This window comes from Lupinus angustifolius, chromosome LG04 (assembly GCF_001865875.1).
Source record: "Lupinus angustifolius cultivar Tanjil chromosome LG04, LupAngTanjil_v1.0, whole genome shotgun sequence".
In the NCBI taxonomy this organism is placed as follows: Eukaryota; Viridiplantae; Streptophyta; class Magnoliopsida; order Fabales; family Fabaceae; genus Lupinus; species Lupinus angustifolius.
Genome location: NC_032012.1, coordinates 13,461,592 through 13,481,063, shown reverse-complemented (window position 1 = coordinate 13,481,063; position 19,472 = coordinate 13,461,592). Strand labels below are relative to the sequence as shown.

General features: G+C 30.6%; 1 protein-coding gene across 5 annotated transcripts; it reads right to left on the bottom strand.

Moving 5' to 3' along the window:
- Positions 7,826–9,350, bottom strand: LOC109345912. Of its 5 annotated transcripts, none has more exons than XM_019585188.1 (3): positions 9,190–9,350; positions 8,982–9,075; positions 7,826–8,676 (listed from the first exon to the last, which is right to left on the bottom strand). In XM_019585188.1, exon 3 carries the CDS (start codon positions 8,622–8,624, stop codon positions 8,007–8,009), a length of 618 nt encoding a protein of 205 aa, XP_019440733.1. In that variant the 5' UTR covers positions 8,625–8,676; positions 8,982–9,075; positions 9,190–9,350; the 3' UTR covers positions 7,826–8,006. The 5 variants fall into 5 exon arrangements, with proteins under 5 accessions (XP_019440733.1, XP_019440731.1, XP_019440730.1 ...); XM_019585186.1 differs by having other exon boundaries at positions 7,826–8,634; positions 9,015–9,075; positions 9,161–9,344; XM_019585185.1 differs by having other exon boundaries at positions 7,826–8,634; positions 9,015–9,075; positions 9,190–9,344.

Below are 19,472 nucleotides of genomic sequence, written 5' to 3'. Positions count from 1 at the left end.
TGTCATCTCAATCTTACAAAAAATACATAAGCAATGATAGAAGATGATAAAAAAGGATAAAAATTAATTTCCATATGATAACAAAGAAATGAATTACAAGTCAAAACTCCTCACTAAAATCCGTTTTATACTTAGCTAAGTCTTAGAAATCTATTAGTAAAGTTGGAAACAGTAATATCCCATGTTTTATATCAATCAATATATTTTAGTATTCTAAAATATGTGCTCAAGATCTTCATTGTAAAATTTCCATATCATTCATAAATTTCTCTGAGCAAAATCTTATGTCAAAAAAGTGGTAAAGTTTCTTTCGGTTTCAAGAGTGAAAAGGAATAAATTTTACATTCTTTTTATAGTGATTTTGTTTTGATACACACAAACCTTGCATCAATATTCACGTAGAAATTAGGGTTCTTGTGAGATTTTTTTCTTTAGGTTTGTAGCTAAGTTCACTGTTCAATTAGCACTTATTAGGGGCATACAACTCAAATTTTACTAGCCAATTGAAATTGAAATTCTATAATTGTAGAGAATTAAGGTCAAAACCTAGTTGACGTTAGGTAGTGAGTCTTCACCTTTACAAAGGTCTTGGTTGAGAGGAAGAAGCGGTTGGGGTCATACCCTGAGTAGGTTTTGAGTACCCTAAGAGATGGATAGCAGGTCAAACCGACTTGAGTGACTCTAGGGCCAAGAAATGAGCATTTGTAAAGTTCATTGGAACTGTGTTTGTAACATACACTGTATTCTATAGTGAAGAAAATCTTTCGAGATCAGAAGGGGAGACGTTGGTATAGTTTGCAGGTGGACTCACAAACGAACCAGAATAAAATTCATTGGCACACTCTTCTATCCCTTTATATCGTTTAATTTCAGTCTTTACATGTTTTGTTGTGTTTCTTGAATGTGCTTATTGATTCATTATATGCACATTATTTGCTTAGCATCTGGGATATTTCAATAAGCAAATTGAACCAGTATAGATTGTTTCTGAGATAACTTGTTTTGCAAGAAAATGTTTTGGTCGAGATTAAAGAATTCGAATAATCGATTATTGTTTATAGTAATTGATTATTTCTACTGATAGTAATCGATTGTTTGGTGTGATAATTAATTATTCTGGACTATTTTTCAATATTCTCAATCAACCATAAATACAACATTAGTGGTCTGCTACACCTATTGAACCTCTCTATGTGTCTTTTACATTGTGTTTATTCAACAAGTTTGACTTGAATATTGAGAGATACATGTGCGGTTTCACCCAAACTGAGCCCTACCATTGCAAAACTTTTGAAATCAAAGATATTTTCCCCAAACATCAATACCCACCCTCATCTTCCATTCTAAATCATAAAAATGACATTCATCCCGAAAATTGACACACTTGTTTCAATAGTATTCTTTTTCATTATTTTCTCATGAGAAAGTGATTAAGTGGTACCCAGGTCTATTGAATCCACTATTAACAGTTCAAAATATAGATATCATTATTAGTAAATATTGGACATTACAAAAATTGATCTAACAATAAAATTGAAAATGCAAGTTGGGAAGGATTAATGTTTAACATAAGCCAAGATGGGTTTGAATCTATATAGTACTATAAGCCTTAAAGTTGGTTCATTGGTAGTTGACTTATCTATTTTATCTTTGAAGCTTCCATGACCATTGTAACACATTTTCACTCTTCTTTTGCTTCCAAACCATAAAAGGTTGTGAGAAACCTAGCTAGATGAAAAGATAGAATGGAAAAGTCAATAGATGATGAAAGAAAGAGAGAGACTAAGAAAAAAATGGGATAGTCAGAGAAAGTAACAATGTTGAATAGACACTATAGTGTAAAATATAACAACTAAGGCACAAAAAATGCAAAAGAAGTTATAAGATATATGATATTGAACTAAAATTTGTAGAAAAAAATTCATTTTTACCAATATTAGTTTGACACGGCGACATAGTGAACATGAATACAAAAAATAACACCAAGAAATTTGAAATAAGGTATAATGAGAAATCATATAAAAAATATTATCTTGAACTCAAAAAGATTGAAATAAGATTCATCCAACAAAAATGATCAAAAAAATTTAAGTTGTTAGGTAAAAATGTTACATTGTTACTAAACATTGAAAAGACAAATCTTCGAATAAATGAGTGGGTAGGAACATGGGTGAATGTGAGATGTTAGAAACGCTATAATAACTCCTCACTTCTTCAAACACAAATAATTAGAAGTTATAAGATCTAATGATAAAGATGGTTGAGTGAGTGAGATAATGTACATATAGGAATTTGTAAGAAAAAATCGTACTTGTGAACGGAAAATCCATCAATCAGTTTCATGGATGAAGAAGTTGTGCCTAGGATTAAGAAGGAAGGATGAAGAAGTTGTGCCTAGGATTAAGAAGGAAGGATGAAGAAAAAATGAAGGAGAAGGTTTAGTGAATCTCATATAGGAAAATGGAGAAAGAGAGAGAAATATATGAACAATGAATGGAAAGATGCATTTGGAAAAGAATAAAAAATAAATGAAGAAAGAGATTGATACAAAAAGTTTTAAATTTTGAAAATGAATTACACTTTTTTCTCTCACTTTAACCTGTATTCTATATCTGCAAAAAAGAAAAGATGTTATGTATGTATTGTATTAGAATTTGAAAATTTATACACCCATAAAATCTCTCTCCTCAAATCTATTACCTATATATATAAGAAAAAAATGTTCCTTATGACAAGTGTCACATTCTCCTTCATTTTTTTCCGTAAAAAACAAATCCATATTTTTATTATAGACTCTCACACACTAAAAAATATTATCCTTTGTTTTAATTCATGTGACCCTTATTTTCCAATGCACTCACCATACTTTAACCTTTGATAGTCGCCACTTGTCAGCTAATGGGGGAGTCTAATCCAAAAACCCCCATCATGTGCAACACACCTTATCTCTCATGTGTCGTGACCACATTAATTTCTTCTTAATACACACGTCATTGACTTAAGTCATTTTTTCAACCCAAACATATTAAACATTTCATTTTCAGAATTTATCATTTAACAAAAATGTTACTAAAAAATTTCTATTCTTGCAACTTATTCAACCTCCCAAAAAAGTATTCATTTCATATTTTATTTTATAAAAACATGAATCAAACCTTTATTTCATCACAAATTTATTTAGTATTTATTTGTAATACATATTTATTAGTTTTTTAGGTAATAATATATTTGTAATATATCTTTAATAGTAAAATCATATTTATTAGTTTATTCTTTCAATAATTTTATTCATTTATTATTATTATTTTTATTAATGTATTTATTTCTGAATGGAATCATTCATCTATTAGTTTATTTTTCTAACATCAAATGTATTGTTTTTCAATCCACTTATTTATTTTTATTCCATAACAAAACTATATTTTACTAAATTTTTTGTATCTTCTATGTTTGTTGTGCTACTATTACATGAGTTTTGATTTAATATGAAGTTTCATAACATTATTGTCATTTTTTCCTTATTTTCCTAATGTATTTAAATATGTTTGAATCATAGGAATGTATAAGTAACATGTATGTTTGTGAATGCAATGATAACATGTATGCTCTTAATCATACTAATATATGGGTAATATATATATATGTTCTTACTCATACATCAAAAAAAATATTGTCATGTGCATATGCACACGTAACTTACTAGTAAATGCAAATAATAACATACATTAAAATTGAAAATAATAACATACCATCATTACTTAGAAGTTGAAAATAAATGCAAATAATAACATATCATCCTTACTTAAAATTCGAAAATTTACACACGCCATAAAATCTCCCTCCTCAAATAAATGCAAATAATATCATACATTGAAAGTTGAAAATAATAACATATCATTCTTGCTTAGAAGTTGAAAATAAATGCAAATAATAATATATCATCTTTACTTAAAAATGAAAATTTATACACACATAAAATAAATAAATGCAAATAATAACATTTTGAAAGTTAAAAATAATAACAAAACATCCTAAAAATTTGCACACATTATAAAATCTCTCCTCAAATAAATACACTTGTGGTCCCAATTTTCTAGTCAAAGTTGAAAGTCTCAACTTAAATACTATAGAATAAAAAAAATAAGTTGTACAATAAAAAAAATAAGTTGTACAATAAAAAAATATACTTTTAAATCAATCTACAAATCTTTCAGGACCACAAGTTACATTAAACTCAATAAAAATGACATTATCACAACACCAATACTTTAAAATAAGTTTTTCTAGAATGATAAGATGGTTATATCAAAATGACTAATCCAAGCGTTGTGATGGCAGTGACGGGTGTCAGCGCTGGTAGCTTCCATGTGTCGCGGTAAAAATATTATCTTCAACTCTTAAAAAATATTATATTTGAATTAATAAAAAATATTATCTTGAACTCAAAAGAATAAAAAAAAAAAGCTTCATCCAACAAAAATGACAAAAAAATTGTTACCTTGTTAGTAAACATTGAACTAAAAAACAACAAATAGAACATAGAATCCACCATTTGTAAATGTTGAACTAAACATTAACAGCAAAAGCTTGAAAAAACATACATTTGAGTGAATGAGTAAGTAAGAACAAAGATGAGTATGAACGTGAATATTTAAAAAAAACAATTTTTAGATCAGTAGTGACATCAAAGTTGTTTTCAACCAAATAAAATAGTAAAGACCTTATTTTTAAGGAAATAATATAAAACAAAAAATGGAAACTCACTAATGCAAACAAAGTAACATTGAACATATTAAATCACAAAGACTGCCATTATAAAGAGTAAAGATCGTAAGACAACAATTTCAAAGAATTTATTCAAAGAATTTATAAGTCAGACTCAGTAGTAATGCATATCAAATACCATATGAGGTCATAGTCATATATAGGGGTGTCAAAACGGGCCGCCCGGCCCGTTTAGCCCGCGCCCGCAAATGCCCGCAAATGCCCGCAATAATTTAAGCGGGCCGGGCATGCCCGCAATTGGTTAAGGACAAAAAGTCATGCCCTGCCCGTTTTAAAACGGGCTAACGGGCAGCCCGCGGACATTTTCCTGTTTACATTAAAAAAACAACAATGGTGAATGCTAAGTTATCAAGTACATTATGCAGTAAATCAATAGATTTTACATAACCATATTACATAATAATTCAAAGTTTCTATAATAATAATTCAAAACATGTATCTCTAACCATATTAGATAATAATTTTCTCTAACAAGTATGCAATAATAATTATAAAATAACCAAACAATAATAAAGTATTGGATTAAAATTTTAAAAGTGTAGAATGTAATGCCCGCGGGCCGCCCGCGGAGCCCGTTTAAAATGCCCGCTAATAAAGCGGACAAACGGGCCGGGCAATATGGGCTAACAGGCAAAAATATCATGCCCTGCCCGCATTTTTTTGCGGGCAATGCGGGCTGGCCCGCGGGCATAGCCAGTTTTGACACCCCTAGTCATATAGTCAAACTATTTTAGTGGAATAAACCGAGTAATAAAAATGCAACATCATATATCAAATATATCACAAAGTAAATGTATAGATGCAAAAAAATGACGTTTCAGATCAGTAATGAACTCAAAATGATGTTAAGCTTAAAAAAGGTAGCAAGTAAAAGCTTCATTTTTAACAAAAACAATGTAATATGGAAACCCATATAAAATATTTAATGTCTCATTTTAGAGTCAACAGAGTCCTAAAAATACAACAGCATATATCAATATCATAGGATGTTATAAATCAATAGTCATGCCCTTGATTATAGTAAAGACCACAACTCATATGTGGAAAAAACTTGAAAGACAATATAAAAGATGAAATCTCTCTTTTTAAAAAAAATTGTTTTTCAAAGAAAGCACCAAATGCCTCATTTTTAAGGAAAGAAGTAAAAATTGAAACACATGGATGGAAACCAAGTAAACCTGGAGATCAAAAAAAGTTTCTGATGTATTTGTTGTCTTAAACTTATGTTAATGAATTATAATCTCATAAACGCCTCAACTGGAAACACAAAGGAAGAAGAAAAAGTCGTATTTTTACCACCAAAAAATACAAAAATGTAAAATGTAAAAACTCAAAAATTAGAAAATGCCTCATTTCACATGTGCTTGTTGCCTCAAATTTGTGTTAATGAGTTTAACCTCGTAAAAGCCTCAAACTGAAAACACATAGGAAGAAGAAAAATCAGTATTGTTACCAAAATAAAATGAAAAATTTATAAACTGTAAATCGTCAAAAACTAGTAAAAGGCTTCATTTTTAACAAAAATAACAAAAAATAGTTAAGTGGAAATCCAAAGGAAGAAGAAAGGGTCGTATTTTTAACAACAAAAAATACAAAAATATAAAATGTAAACACTCAAAAAGTAGAAAAGGCAATATTTTTATCGAAAAATACAAAAAATATAAACTTAAGCCCAAAGAATATAATAAAGGCCTAATTTCAAATGATTACGGAACTAAAAGTTGTTTTCAGCCATAAAACGAATGTAAAACCATATTGAAAGACGAAACACTTTTGGCAAAAATGAAAAATGAGGAAATATGGGAAGATGAGTTTCAGATAGTGAATAAATAATAATGCTATCTTAAATGGAAGTGAGAAGGCATAAAAGAAGGGGTGATTATGAGAAAAAAAGAGATTTGAAGAAGAGAGATGAGTAAAAAAAAGGGAGAAATGAAGCGTTGAAGACAAAGTAGGAAAATGAAGACAATCTAATTGAGAAAAGTGGAATACGCGTGGGCGACATGCATTAATGTGAAAAGGAAAATACCAGTTACAACTCACATTTCAAATTTTTTCATGGTGCTCCACTTTGGTAATTTGCTGAAGTCCATATAATTTTTTTTAAAACAAACTGTGATATAGGTACAATGATGAACTTATCCCAAAATTAAGAATACTCATTTTAGTAATAACATGTAATACTATAAATGATTGTAGCAGCAAACAATAAAAAAAATATTATCCTTTGCTTGTACAATGATAAAATTGCCCAATCATTTTTTAAGGTAGTAGTAAAAAGTTATATACATTTCAATAATTACAACATTATTTTATTAAGAGTATTGAAACTGTTATTACAAATATATTCCCTGATAATCCAAATGTCAGTGGTTGATAATGTCTTTTAGGTAATAACATCAACTATTTTAATTCTTATTAAAATAGTAGAAAATGTCTTTCGGTATGCTAATATAAATAATATAATAATGAGATCATCTCTGTTAACTTAAGTTCTCTTGAAAGTTATTATTAGAGGCTTTTTCCTTTTTAGATTAATCTAATTAAAAACACATTTAAGGTTTTTATTCAGTGGTGTCTTCTAACACGAAAACCGGAAGGAACCCAAAAAAGAACAGTAAATGTCAAACATAAGAAGCTAGAATGGAATTCGTCTCAAACTCACATATAGAAAGAAAACAGAGGAAATAAGGAAGAGGATAGCACGCAGAGAGAGATTGACTTATTGACAAAAAACCAAAACTCAAACAGGAAAACACAATGAAAAATCTACAGGAAAAAAAACTATGGAACTTTTTGTACTCTAAACAATTTATGACTTTATGATTCAATTTGAATACTCAACCTGGCACATCCATGATTATGTTTGTGTAAATGCTCTAACCAACATATGATCAGATCCCATAAATTTACCAGCAAGACGTTAGTAATGTAAGGTCTGTTACATCCCATAAAGAACAAAATGAATACTTGTTAGGAAGGAAAAACCACGTATCCCGAACTAATTAGTTCCTGATCCATGATCCATAAGGTGAGGGACTGATCCCATAAATTTCACATAATTGGACATTGAAATAACTAAGTTGCTACAGCCAAGTTGTCTGAGTGCTTTTCCAAGGAAAATGCCTAAATGAATCTTTTATACCCTAAAAACATAACCATTAAACTAAAGACTCACTCCCCCTATACATTCATAATTATAACTCTTCTTGGAAACCTTGTCACAGTGATTCAAGGAAACCAGTTTTTGAGAGGACAGCATTCCTCATTTTGCTAAGATCTCTACCTTTGAGGGTCCTCCCAACACCTTCAAAAACTGAAAATGAGGATATCTGACTCCTAGCAAGCCTTCTTGCAATAAATTCATGTGGGGGAAGCTTAGGATCAAACTCCTCTTCTTCATCATCACTATCTTCTCCACCATAATTCACAACACCATCACCATCACTATCAGCATCAGCATCTTCTTCATCACCAAAAGAATGGTAGAAGTCATAATCATGATCAAACCTTGACACATTGTTTGAAGTATTGTTTTGCTTCTTATTCCTATAAATCTTTGACCAGTCAGGAATGTTGACAGGAGCTGATTGCTGAACAACCTTGTTTTCATGAGAGGAACCAGCACTACTATTGTTGTTATTGCTAGTCCTTGGGATCATTCTTGCTGCAGTTGGAAGGGTCCTAGGGACAGAAAGAGGAGAGAACACCTTGTCCTTGGACTTGTAATCAGGTATATCTTTGATTACAGACCAAACTTCTTCTTCTTCAAAGTCTCCATCTCTCAAGGATCTCCATATCCCACTGTGCTGCCTAACTACATTGTATTTATCCTCCATAATTCACTTCCTACATATTCCAAATCAGAATTAACTTTACAGCAGAATAGATTGTATTACAATTTTGATTTCATCCAAACTTTATGATTGTTTTATTATGATTAAAATAAAATGGAAAAGAAAAGGAAAAAGAAGAGTTAGTAGTTTAGCAGAGAAAGGTTCAAAGATGTATAGATAAAGAAACCTTAATTCTGGTTTAAATTGTGGTCACGGTTGCAGTTAAATTATGATTAACATTAACGCAATTGTGAAAAATTATAGCAAAATGCGGTTGTGATGCTGTTCCCGTAGACTCAAAATTGCAATTGTGGTGTGCAATTTAAAACACTTCCCCAATAGCAAATTGTGAAAGGGGATATTTGATATTTCATTTGGATAACAAGAATATACCTTTTCTGGAATGGGAAGCTCAAAATACCCAACTTTATCTTGATTCTAAGCAGTTTATTTCCTGCAATATGGCAAAAAAAGAAGTTGAAATTAGAGATGAATCACTTTTGATCTATTACCAATTTTTAAGTTTACAAGAATCATACTATTTCTTGAGTCCAGAAGTTTTGCTTACCTCTGTATGTTTGAACGTTGAAAGTGTCTTAGCTTATGATAGATTTATGGAGAACCATAACACCACACAGGATATGAGTGGCAGCAGCAAAACCCCAAGGGCAAGGGGCAAGAATAAGACAGAACTGACTTCTGTCCCCTAGATATATCCTTTAAATAGTGGGTCTGCAATTATTTAACTCTTCATACCTGAGAAGACTAACTTTTGGTAAGGAACATTAGATGGGATGGTAAATTTCATTTTTTTACAGACCTCATCAAACAAATTAAATTATCCATGGGACAAATAATATGTATCCTACCATTTCATGTATTTAATCTTTCATTCATTTTTTAGAAGACTATTAATATATACAATCTCAATCACAATGTAAAAATTTATATACAACCATCATTTATTTGGATTACTTTTTTTCAAGATTGAAGAGTATTAAATATGAACAATAAATGATACAATAATAATGTATATAATTTATATGTTTTTCCTGAATATAATTTGTTTTAAGTTATTTATTTGATTAATGAGATAGAGTGAAATAGTATATACTAGTGGGACAACAAACTTTTTTCATATTACCTATGTGAATTTTTAATGCACAGTAGGAAAAAAGTTTCATGTGACCTAAGCCCTTAATACCGGATGCTTTGTTGGTTTTGGTCTTTTAAATAAGATAATAAGATATATTTTCATATCATAATATAAGTTATATTCTATAGTCATTAAAATTATTATATGTATTATTTTTTTTAATTTTTAGATATGTTCATCGCATGTTATGATTTTAGTTGTCGGAGGAGATAACTTATTTCATATGATGAGATATTTAATTTCTTTAAATAAACAAAGTGGTGTATCTTTACTTTTCTTTGTGGCATTCCCGGGGCTCAGGTTTTCTTTTCTTTTCCATTTAAAGCTTTCACAAGGCCACTTGCAATGACTACAACCATGTTAAATTTTTTGTCAAATTTTACCATCTGGCAATTTGAATATTGGTATTTAATGAAGCATCAGTTGTTAAAAGTAGTTATAAACATGTAGAACTTAGGTGAATGAGGAGCACAGAAAAATGTGATAGCATTCCTTTTAGAATGGACGGTTAATAGATAAAGACTAGTTGTTGTCAAGGAAGTAGACAAAGTGTCAAAGTTTTCAATGGAAAAATACAAATGGCTATTAATTGGTATAAAAATATATGTGCATACGCAGATTTTTTGTTTTCTAATGCTTTAATTTATTTATACTCCAAGATGTTGATATATAAAAGAGTAAAAATCTATTGTCACAAACTTTGTTCTAAAATATGTTTCTGACTAATGAAAATATATTACATTAATTAAAAAATTAAGAATTTATTATTTTTATATTTTCTTCACTATTATTAGTTAAAGATATGATTTGGAATACAGTTAGTAAGGATAGATCGTTGCGTAACAAAGTTACTCCGGGGAAGTTTCCGATGTTCACCAATGTGAACCACATGCACCAATTACTATGCCTTCGTCACTTGTTATTCAGCTCAATTGGCTCTATTATTAAAGCCAGAGAAGAAATAAGAGATTGTTGTTGGTAAAAAATTCCGTCGTCTTAGCCAAAATAACTTTCTTATGCTCTTTTATTGAATAACCTAACCTCTTTTATTTATACTTTCTTTTTTGATGCTATTGAAATTATACAAATATCCTTAATACTTACAAAATTATAGAAATTAGTCTTGAGTGGGCTATTGTAAATAACGATATTAACGTAAAAAACTCTTTCGTTGATATTGAATATGATTGTGTAATTTACATTAAAAAAAATGGAGTCAACGCATGTGATTGATGGGGATCATGCCAATGTTATTAAACTCAGTCCGGTTAATGACTCAGTTAGGGTACTGGATCAATGAGTCATTGGTTCAACCACTAGGTCAATGGTTGGAACGGTTAACTCGGGTTGTATTAAAAATTCTAAAAAAATCATAATACGTAACAATATTTAATAATGATATACTCAAAATTTAAAACATTACGATACCTAATTAAACAACAAAAAAAGAACATTTTATTACTACAAAATGACACAAGTAAATTGATAATATCATAAAAAACATATGAACTATTTTTTAACTACAACAAAAATACACAATAAGTTTGAAATTTAATTAAACAATGAAAATTTTGTTATAATGTAAACTAACAAATGACAAACATAACCACAAATAAGTTAAAACTACTTGTTTTTCACTTAAAAACGACATCAATTTGGTTGTTTTTAAAAAAAATATTTTTTTGATTGGCTCGGCGGATTTAACAGGTCCGACCACTCGAGTCACTAGTTTTAGGCTTAAACTGAACGAATCAACTCAATTTGATGCAAAACTGGTTAGATGAGAGGCTCGAACCGGCCGGTCGAGCCGAGTTTTATAACACTGGGATCAGCTATCCCGTGAACCTGTCCCTATTCTTGTCCCATCCATTCATGTATTGACACATGAAAAATGTTAAACAATTCTTTTCTAATTCTAGTTATCATAACCTTTTGAATTATTATTAAGCCATTTTATTATTTTCATTAATTACAAAATCCTCAAACTCCCCAATTTTATTTAATTTCTCTTTCCTCTTTTCTCTTTCTCTTTCTGTTTATCTGCATTTTGCAGAACAAAACCCATTTCACGTTTCTTTAATTACAAATTTTGCTTTATTAGCTATAGCATAAGAAATGAGCATCAAATAAATTCATCCGGAAAAATCTCCAGCAGTAGTAATAGGCATCTTACCCCGACACAAGTGGAGGCAGATATAAGTAAGAAAGAAGACAAAATTGTAGGGAGGATGAGTGTGATTATTTGAGACTCATTTCTTATGGTGAAGTGGGTTTTGTTGTGCAAAATACAGAGAAAGAGGAAAGAGAAATGAAATAAAAGTGGAGAGTTTGAGGATTTTATAATTAATGAAAAAATAAAAGGGCTTAATAGTAATTCAGAAATTTATGATAACTTGAATTAGAAAAAAATTGTTTAACATTTTCCATGTGTCAATATATGAATGAATGAGACAGGAATAGGCACAGACTCATGCATCCTCTACAGTGTCTCATCCCTATCCCTGCACGGACAAGAATTGTCTGTCCCAAGATATTTTTGTCTCTATGTACATAGTCAATGAAACTACGTAGAATAATGTAAAAATATTAATTTATATTATTATAATATATATTTTTTTATTTAAGTTAAATTTTTTAATTGGATGGACACACCAAACAGGACGGGAACGGAGACAAGTGGTCTATCCCTACACATATTACCACATGAGTAAAAAAATTAAAGAAAAAATGACATTTTGATTAGTATGAGGCAGAAGACATTATTTGTAACAGTAGATCTCTGTCTATAGTTACAAAGTAGCTGTCATATACAAATGGTTACTGATGAAGCCATCCCCGCGTTCAGTCAAAAATTCACATATTCAATGGTGGGGATATAGGGCCACAACACATGAATCGTGGAGGATGGATTTGTTTCAAGCTGTACCATTATCAATTTAGTCAACTTTGGCAGGACCGGTAAAAATCTACTTGGTATGGATCTGTCTCTCTTTTGCTGTGGAAAATATTTAAGGGAAGCTAAATTATCTTAAAACTAATTTTATAAAATTATATTTTTCATAGGCCAATGATCATATTATCAAGATTCGACAACATTTACATTAATCTTCACATTTTATTTGGATTTAAGACTGATTATATATAACATCAAACATGGACAAATTTAATATATGATTTACAATATCCTATTATGAGATCTAGTAAGGTAAAGGCTTAATTGTTGAAAACAGTCCACATCCTTCCATCATTTTGTGCGATGTGTTGTATTAGAGCAAGAGAGAACATGAAGAAAAAAGTTTTCTGCTATCAATAACAAGGTTACAAGTATACAATGTAGAAGTTATGTTATGATTAGAAAATCACTTTAACAGTCAAATCAGAAAATTTTAATAATAACGGAATAAGCTTACCATGGCCTAAGTTAACAATGAATCAAAGCTTCAATTGCTTCAACTGTATCAGTAACTTGAAGTCTCTCAAGTTTGTCATTTTCTGTCTTCTTCTACTCCTTGAATAAGAACATAATTACAAGTTGTGTCGGTCCACCAATTTCAATGTACCAAAGGAATGGATTTATTTTTTTTAGTCTTGCAGCTGCTATTACTTTCACAGCACGTGACCTTTATATCCCTGTAAATATATATATCAGTAGTACCACAAATGACAAGAAGAGCTACCCATAAATGATGCCAAGCAAAACAAAAGGGGTGTGGGTCAATGATCATATTTGATATTGACAGTCACATACTCCTAAAGCACGCGTGAACATTTTTTCAATTATAGGTCCAAAAGACACTCTTCTTGATGGAAATTTTTTCCTTTACCAACAACCTTGACGACATAGATAAGTTGTCCTGAACCATATCTCACTCTTTGTCTCAGGTTAATCAGAATATTACTTTTTGTTTTTTATTTTTTATTCATGTGGCAATATGTGATTAGTTTGGGATAAAAAACGAGACACTGTTGAAGACATTTGACCCCAATCATCACCTGGACATTGATGCATGAAAGAGTTTGATTGATGTACTTTATATATATATATAGTGTAAAAGGATCATCAGTATTTTTCCATCAATAATTCAAAAGAAAACAAACTTTATCATGGTTTTCTGTGAATTATTATGATACTTTATGTTAGCATGGCAACAAAAATAGACAGATGAGAGGTCAAAGTTTTGTTCATATCCAGCAAGTTTTTCTGTAGACAATGAGAGGCCGACCAAGGTTTTAACTTAATCCTGCAAGTTCTCTTGAAATTAAAGTTTAACTAAGACAACAACCTAAAATTTCAATTACAAAATAAAAAATGTAACAAATAATGCATAAGCAATGATAAGAGATGATAAAAAAGGATAAAAATATACTTCGATATAATAACCAAGAATGAATTAGGGGTCAAAATTCCCCACTAGAATCCGATTTTTACTTCACCAAGTCTTAGAAATCGATTAGTAAAGTTGGTTACATCCCATTCCCATGTTTTATATCAATTAACATATTTCATTATTCTAAAAACCAGCCTATAGGTAGGTAACAAAATTATTGCACAAAAAATGTGATTAGTAAGGTTGAAGATAGACTAGCGGAAGGTAAAAAATGGAATGATGGTTTTTGAATGGTGTCTCAACTAAAGATGAATGATAAACTAATAGTTGGACGGAAGAGTAATTAGCCTCATGATAAGTCCCAAATTGGGTTTAACTAAGAACTAAGGAAAACACTCCTCACAATATACACTATGCAATATGTTTAAGCACAAGATTCAAGTTGTATTGAATAAGAAAATGAAAGTACATATAAAGCATATGGTCTACACAAGAATACAACCCCTATAAATGAAAGTGCAACTTCTAACAAATCAACAAATGCCTTATCCCCCATTAAGTCTTCTGGGGCAACTAAGATGCAAACTTTTGAAGGATCATACAAACTAGAATATAAATGTGTGTTCAACATAGAAGAGTCTAAGAAAATTTATAAGAACATGAAATTTCAATTATTAAAGGATTTATCCTCAAATTTGGAAATGATTTATCCTCAAATTTATCCTCAAATTTGGATAATCATTCCATGCATCTAAGGAACTAAGTTAGCAACATCAAGAGTGAACTTACTTTATAGTCATATATTAGATCCATTTTGTAGGCATTGTCATTGATATTATTTATTACTTGGAAACTACTATCTTCTCTTGGTTGCAACTTCGATTTCCTTTGAGCATGAAGCTTTTCCTTCCTAAAGTATACCCATACTGAATCTTCGAGTTCAAACAACATTCTTTTTCTTTCCTTGTTGGCTTGCTTGCCATAGCTAACAACCATCTTCTCAAATATTTGAACTTTTAGTGTAAGAATTTCAAATCATTTTTCTATCTTTCTTTATGTCTTAGGAAACTCAATTAGTTCATCTACATCCACATAACTCATTAAAATGGTTTTCAAAATGTAGTTCTAAGAATATCTTAAGATCTTTCAGTTTGCGGTAAAACTCATTAAAATAATTTTCCCATTTTCTTTACAATCTTTTCATAAAACTTTTTCTTTCCATTCTTTATACTACGTGGAATGATCATTTGTCATGTAAACGCACAATAATAATCACATATCATGGTGCAACAATCATTTCAGCAATAATTCATTAATCATGACTAAGAAGTTAAATCAGGCCTACAACTAGCTTCTATCACTTAAAAACTTCAAGCAATCAATCCATCAAAGAAAATAAATCACATAGTATCAATAAATACTTCATCAACCAGACAAGTTACAATTAGTAATTTACGAGCAAATAAGGCTCAAGACTAATTTAATCGAGACCATATATATAATATTCGACTAAACATGCCTAAGGCTTAGATTAGAGATGCACGACTATCTTTGACACCATTTTCTGAGCTCATGTATAAAAACATTTATCTTCATACTTCACATTTAGTAGACAAAACAATTCTTTAGTCTAAACATTGTAAATGTAGATGACAAACTAAGAGGGAGTAAATTAGTTTTCTTATTTTGTGCAACTTATATGCAGATTTTTGCAACTTGTAAAATGTAAAACTCATATATGATACGTAAGACTTAAGTTAGCAAAAATCAATGCACAAAATGTAAAAGAGTAAGGGAAAAGAGATAATACTTATATATCATGGTTCACCTTCTATCCACCAAAGTCTATGTCTAGCCCTCTTGCAAACCACAATAAATTTTACTATGTAATGAATGTTAATCTTACAAATCTTACACCTAGACTTTTTTAAGATTATCACTCACCAATCTCACCACAAGAAGCACACCACTTCTTGTTGTCACTTTTTCCCTCATCACACCCTATGGTGAATTTACAACAATTGAATACATGAAAAACTTTGTATCTAGGGATAAGGATTGCTATGAATTATAACTCTTAAGCTTTCAATCATTGTAATTTAATCACAATAAGCAACACACAAATGCTCTAGTGCTTTGCAGATTAAAATGAAGTGCATAAAACTTTGTATAAAAACACTTTGACAACTTCTCAAGAAATCAAAAAAATTGCTTAAGTTTTGGCAAAAGTGTGTATGAATTGTATGTAAAAGTTGTGTGAATGATTGATTTCAAATCTGAATGCCAGATGTGTTTAAATGGGCTTCCAACCAGCCAACATGTCAATTCCAAAAGGTAGAAATCGATTGGAGAGACATTGATTCATTTTGGAAGAAGTTGTTTCAGTTTGAATCCAAAAATTGATATAACAACTATGAGTGATTACTTACTTGGTGTAATTGATTACCTTAAGCTTTTGTCCAATGAGTAATTGATTACTCGATTGAGTAGTCGGTTACTCTTATTTTTGTCCGGTAACCTGTTACTCAGTTTGGCAACCGATTACTCTGTCCCTACAATCGATTACTTTGTCCTAGTAACCTGTTATTCAGTTTTGAGTAACTTGTTACTCATCTTTTTGAAAAATTGTTTTCAAAATTTTAAAACAATTTTCAATCTAAGTTATATTTGTCAAAAACTTTAAAAACATTCCTAAGAGCATTTGGACATTCTTAAGTAAAGAGACTTAGGATTAAAAATACCTAACTTAGAATGCTATATAGTCTTGTTCACTTGATGATCATACTTCTAAATCTTCAAGGTCTTCAATCATTTTTCTTCTTTTTATTAATGTTGGTGTCTTCATCGAAACTTAGCCAATGTCAGGAGCAAGATGTTTTTTACAATCTCTCCCTTTTTGACGATGACAAACAAGTACTGTTTTGACAATGAGTTTCTTGATTTGCATATTTGCATCTTGATGTGTAAGCTCTTAATTTTGTGTATACTCTCTCTATTTTGTATGCTCTCCCTTCGTATTTAGAATTAATTTCCCTAAAAAAGTTAATCACGAAAGTAACTTCAACTCTGCCCCCCTTTGACTTCATCAAAAAGAAAAAAACGACAAGTTTTCTGATATACACAGAAATATACACATGGATACAAGATATGTACTTATGCCAAGGTCAAATGATATGAACAATATGTGTATGCGCTAAGCAGATTGACATAAACCATTAAACCATATAGCATTAAAATTTACAGCAAACATGTTCATACATAATAGGAAATTGTCATAAAAGTGCAACCAAATGAGTCAAAGACATAAATACATTAAAAGATGAAATCAACAATATTACAACCAAAACAATCATAAGCCTAAGACTAAGAGTCTCCTACTCATCATCATTGATGTCCATATAGTGACATCAATTAGATAATCACATGAGTTCAATCCGAATTTGTCGGTTTTAAGCATTAAGAGCATTCATCCTTGTGGTGATATAGCCTCGAAGATTTACCAATTCGTCCATGATCATGCGATTGGTTGGCTTGCTAGAGGATGATAAGGGATATAATTTAGATTGAGAGGGTTGAGGTTCAGGTTGAGGAGTATGGTTAGCAGAAGATTCAACAACACGATTATTTTGATGCTTGAACTACAAATCGATCGGGTCTTGAAAGAAGCCTATCTTGTGAATAACATATAGGCCAATTTTGCTACCCCGAGAATCTAACTCCATCTTGGATCCTCTAGAAATAGAGATTCCAAACTTCTCAAGTATGGTAGTAACTATTATAGCATAAGGTAGTGGGCCGTTCTTATCCCTAAGATAGAGAATTTGTTGCATAATTATGAAAGCCTACTTAACAGTGTTATTTTTATTAAGGGCATACACAAGTTGTAATTCCATATCATTAATCATAGATTATTTTGAAAATTTTGGAACTACAACATAACTTAAAAGTAGTGCAACAAAAGATCATCCAATTTAAGATTTCCCACAGACATGATATCTCAATTTTTCATAGACTCAACCACTACTTTTTCTCACTATTTCCTCTTGAAGGAATCTACACAAGGATTCGTAGAACTCTTTTCTATCGAACTCTTCTGAAGGACAATGAAGTCCAAAGCCAAGTTCGGCTCCAATGCATGGTATTTTCATGCAAACTGATCCAAAAGTTTTCAAGTCCGTAACAATCTATTTTCCTTTAATCGATGAAAATAATTTGTCTTTCTTAACCTTTAGATTGCAGTTAAATACCCTAACCAATTTGGGATAATATACACTCTTTTATAAACAAAAATCTCCAATACTTTGTTGTCAGTTCGGGAAACTTAAATTGAGAAAATTCAAAAGAGTTTAGTATATCATATTTGGGAGTGATCAATTGTTGTCCTAAGAAGTAAACCTGGAAGACTTCACAATGCTCATCGGTTAAGAGAAGCCTTCACAAGTCCAATGGGTTGGTCTCATTTTAACCTAGTTGACGACTTTGAGAAGGCCTAGTTTATAGCTTCTTGGTTCTAGAGGAAGAAGCCATGATTTTGAGTTTTTGGATTTATAGGTTTTCTAAAGAAATAAATTTGAGGTTTTTGATTTGGGGCACAAAAGATGAAATTTGTGTTTGTAAAGTTTTTAATGATGAAAATCTAGGTTATTTGAGGGTCACGTGAGGAAGAAGATGAAGTTCTGAAAATCTAGTAAAAATGGAGGTTCCTATATAAAGGATTATTGAAGTAATAAGCTATTATGTTAGATTAATTAGTTAGTCTTTCAACGATTGCCCAAATTTCCAGAAATGATCATGAGGTAATCGGTTATTCAATTGACTAATCGATTAGCCATTAGTTCTATTTTTTTAGTAACCAGTTACTCAATAGAAGGAATTGGTTACTCGCCAGAGTTTTTCGTTTTTGAGGTACTCTAATACTTGGTAATCAGTTACCCATCCATGGTAAGCGGTTACACACCCACAAAATTTTGAAAATTCATAAATTAAATAATCTTAAGACCATGGAGGCATACATAATATATCATGAATTAACCACATAAACATATAAACATGTCAGGATGAGTACTCTTGTTATATGATAGATGCCTATTAGGAAGGAATTCTTCTAATTTTCACGAGGAAGTGGCATAATCTGTGAATTTCCTATGTGCTAGTCCAGCCTTTCTTCCTCATACAAGTAGAACGAAAAATGGAGCCCAAACAAAACCTTGAGGATAGTAAGGAAATTATAGCTCCTAATTAGAATTAAAAACACTAGCTTCTATCCTATGATATTAAATTTTGGGTCATAGCTTCTCTTATCTAGTATTTAAATTCTAGATTAAATAATGAAGAAACTCAGAAGCTGTTAAAAGTTGTTAAAATGTA

Bases quoted from the DNA above. Each gene is read 5' to 3' on its own strand.
- LOC109345912 (XM_019585188.1), bottom strand. From the start codon at position 8,624: ATGGAGGATAAATACAATGTAGTTAGGCAGCACAGTGGGATATGGAGA.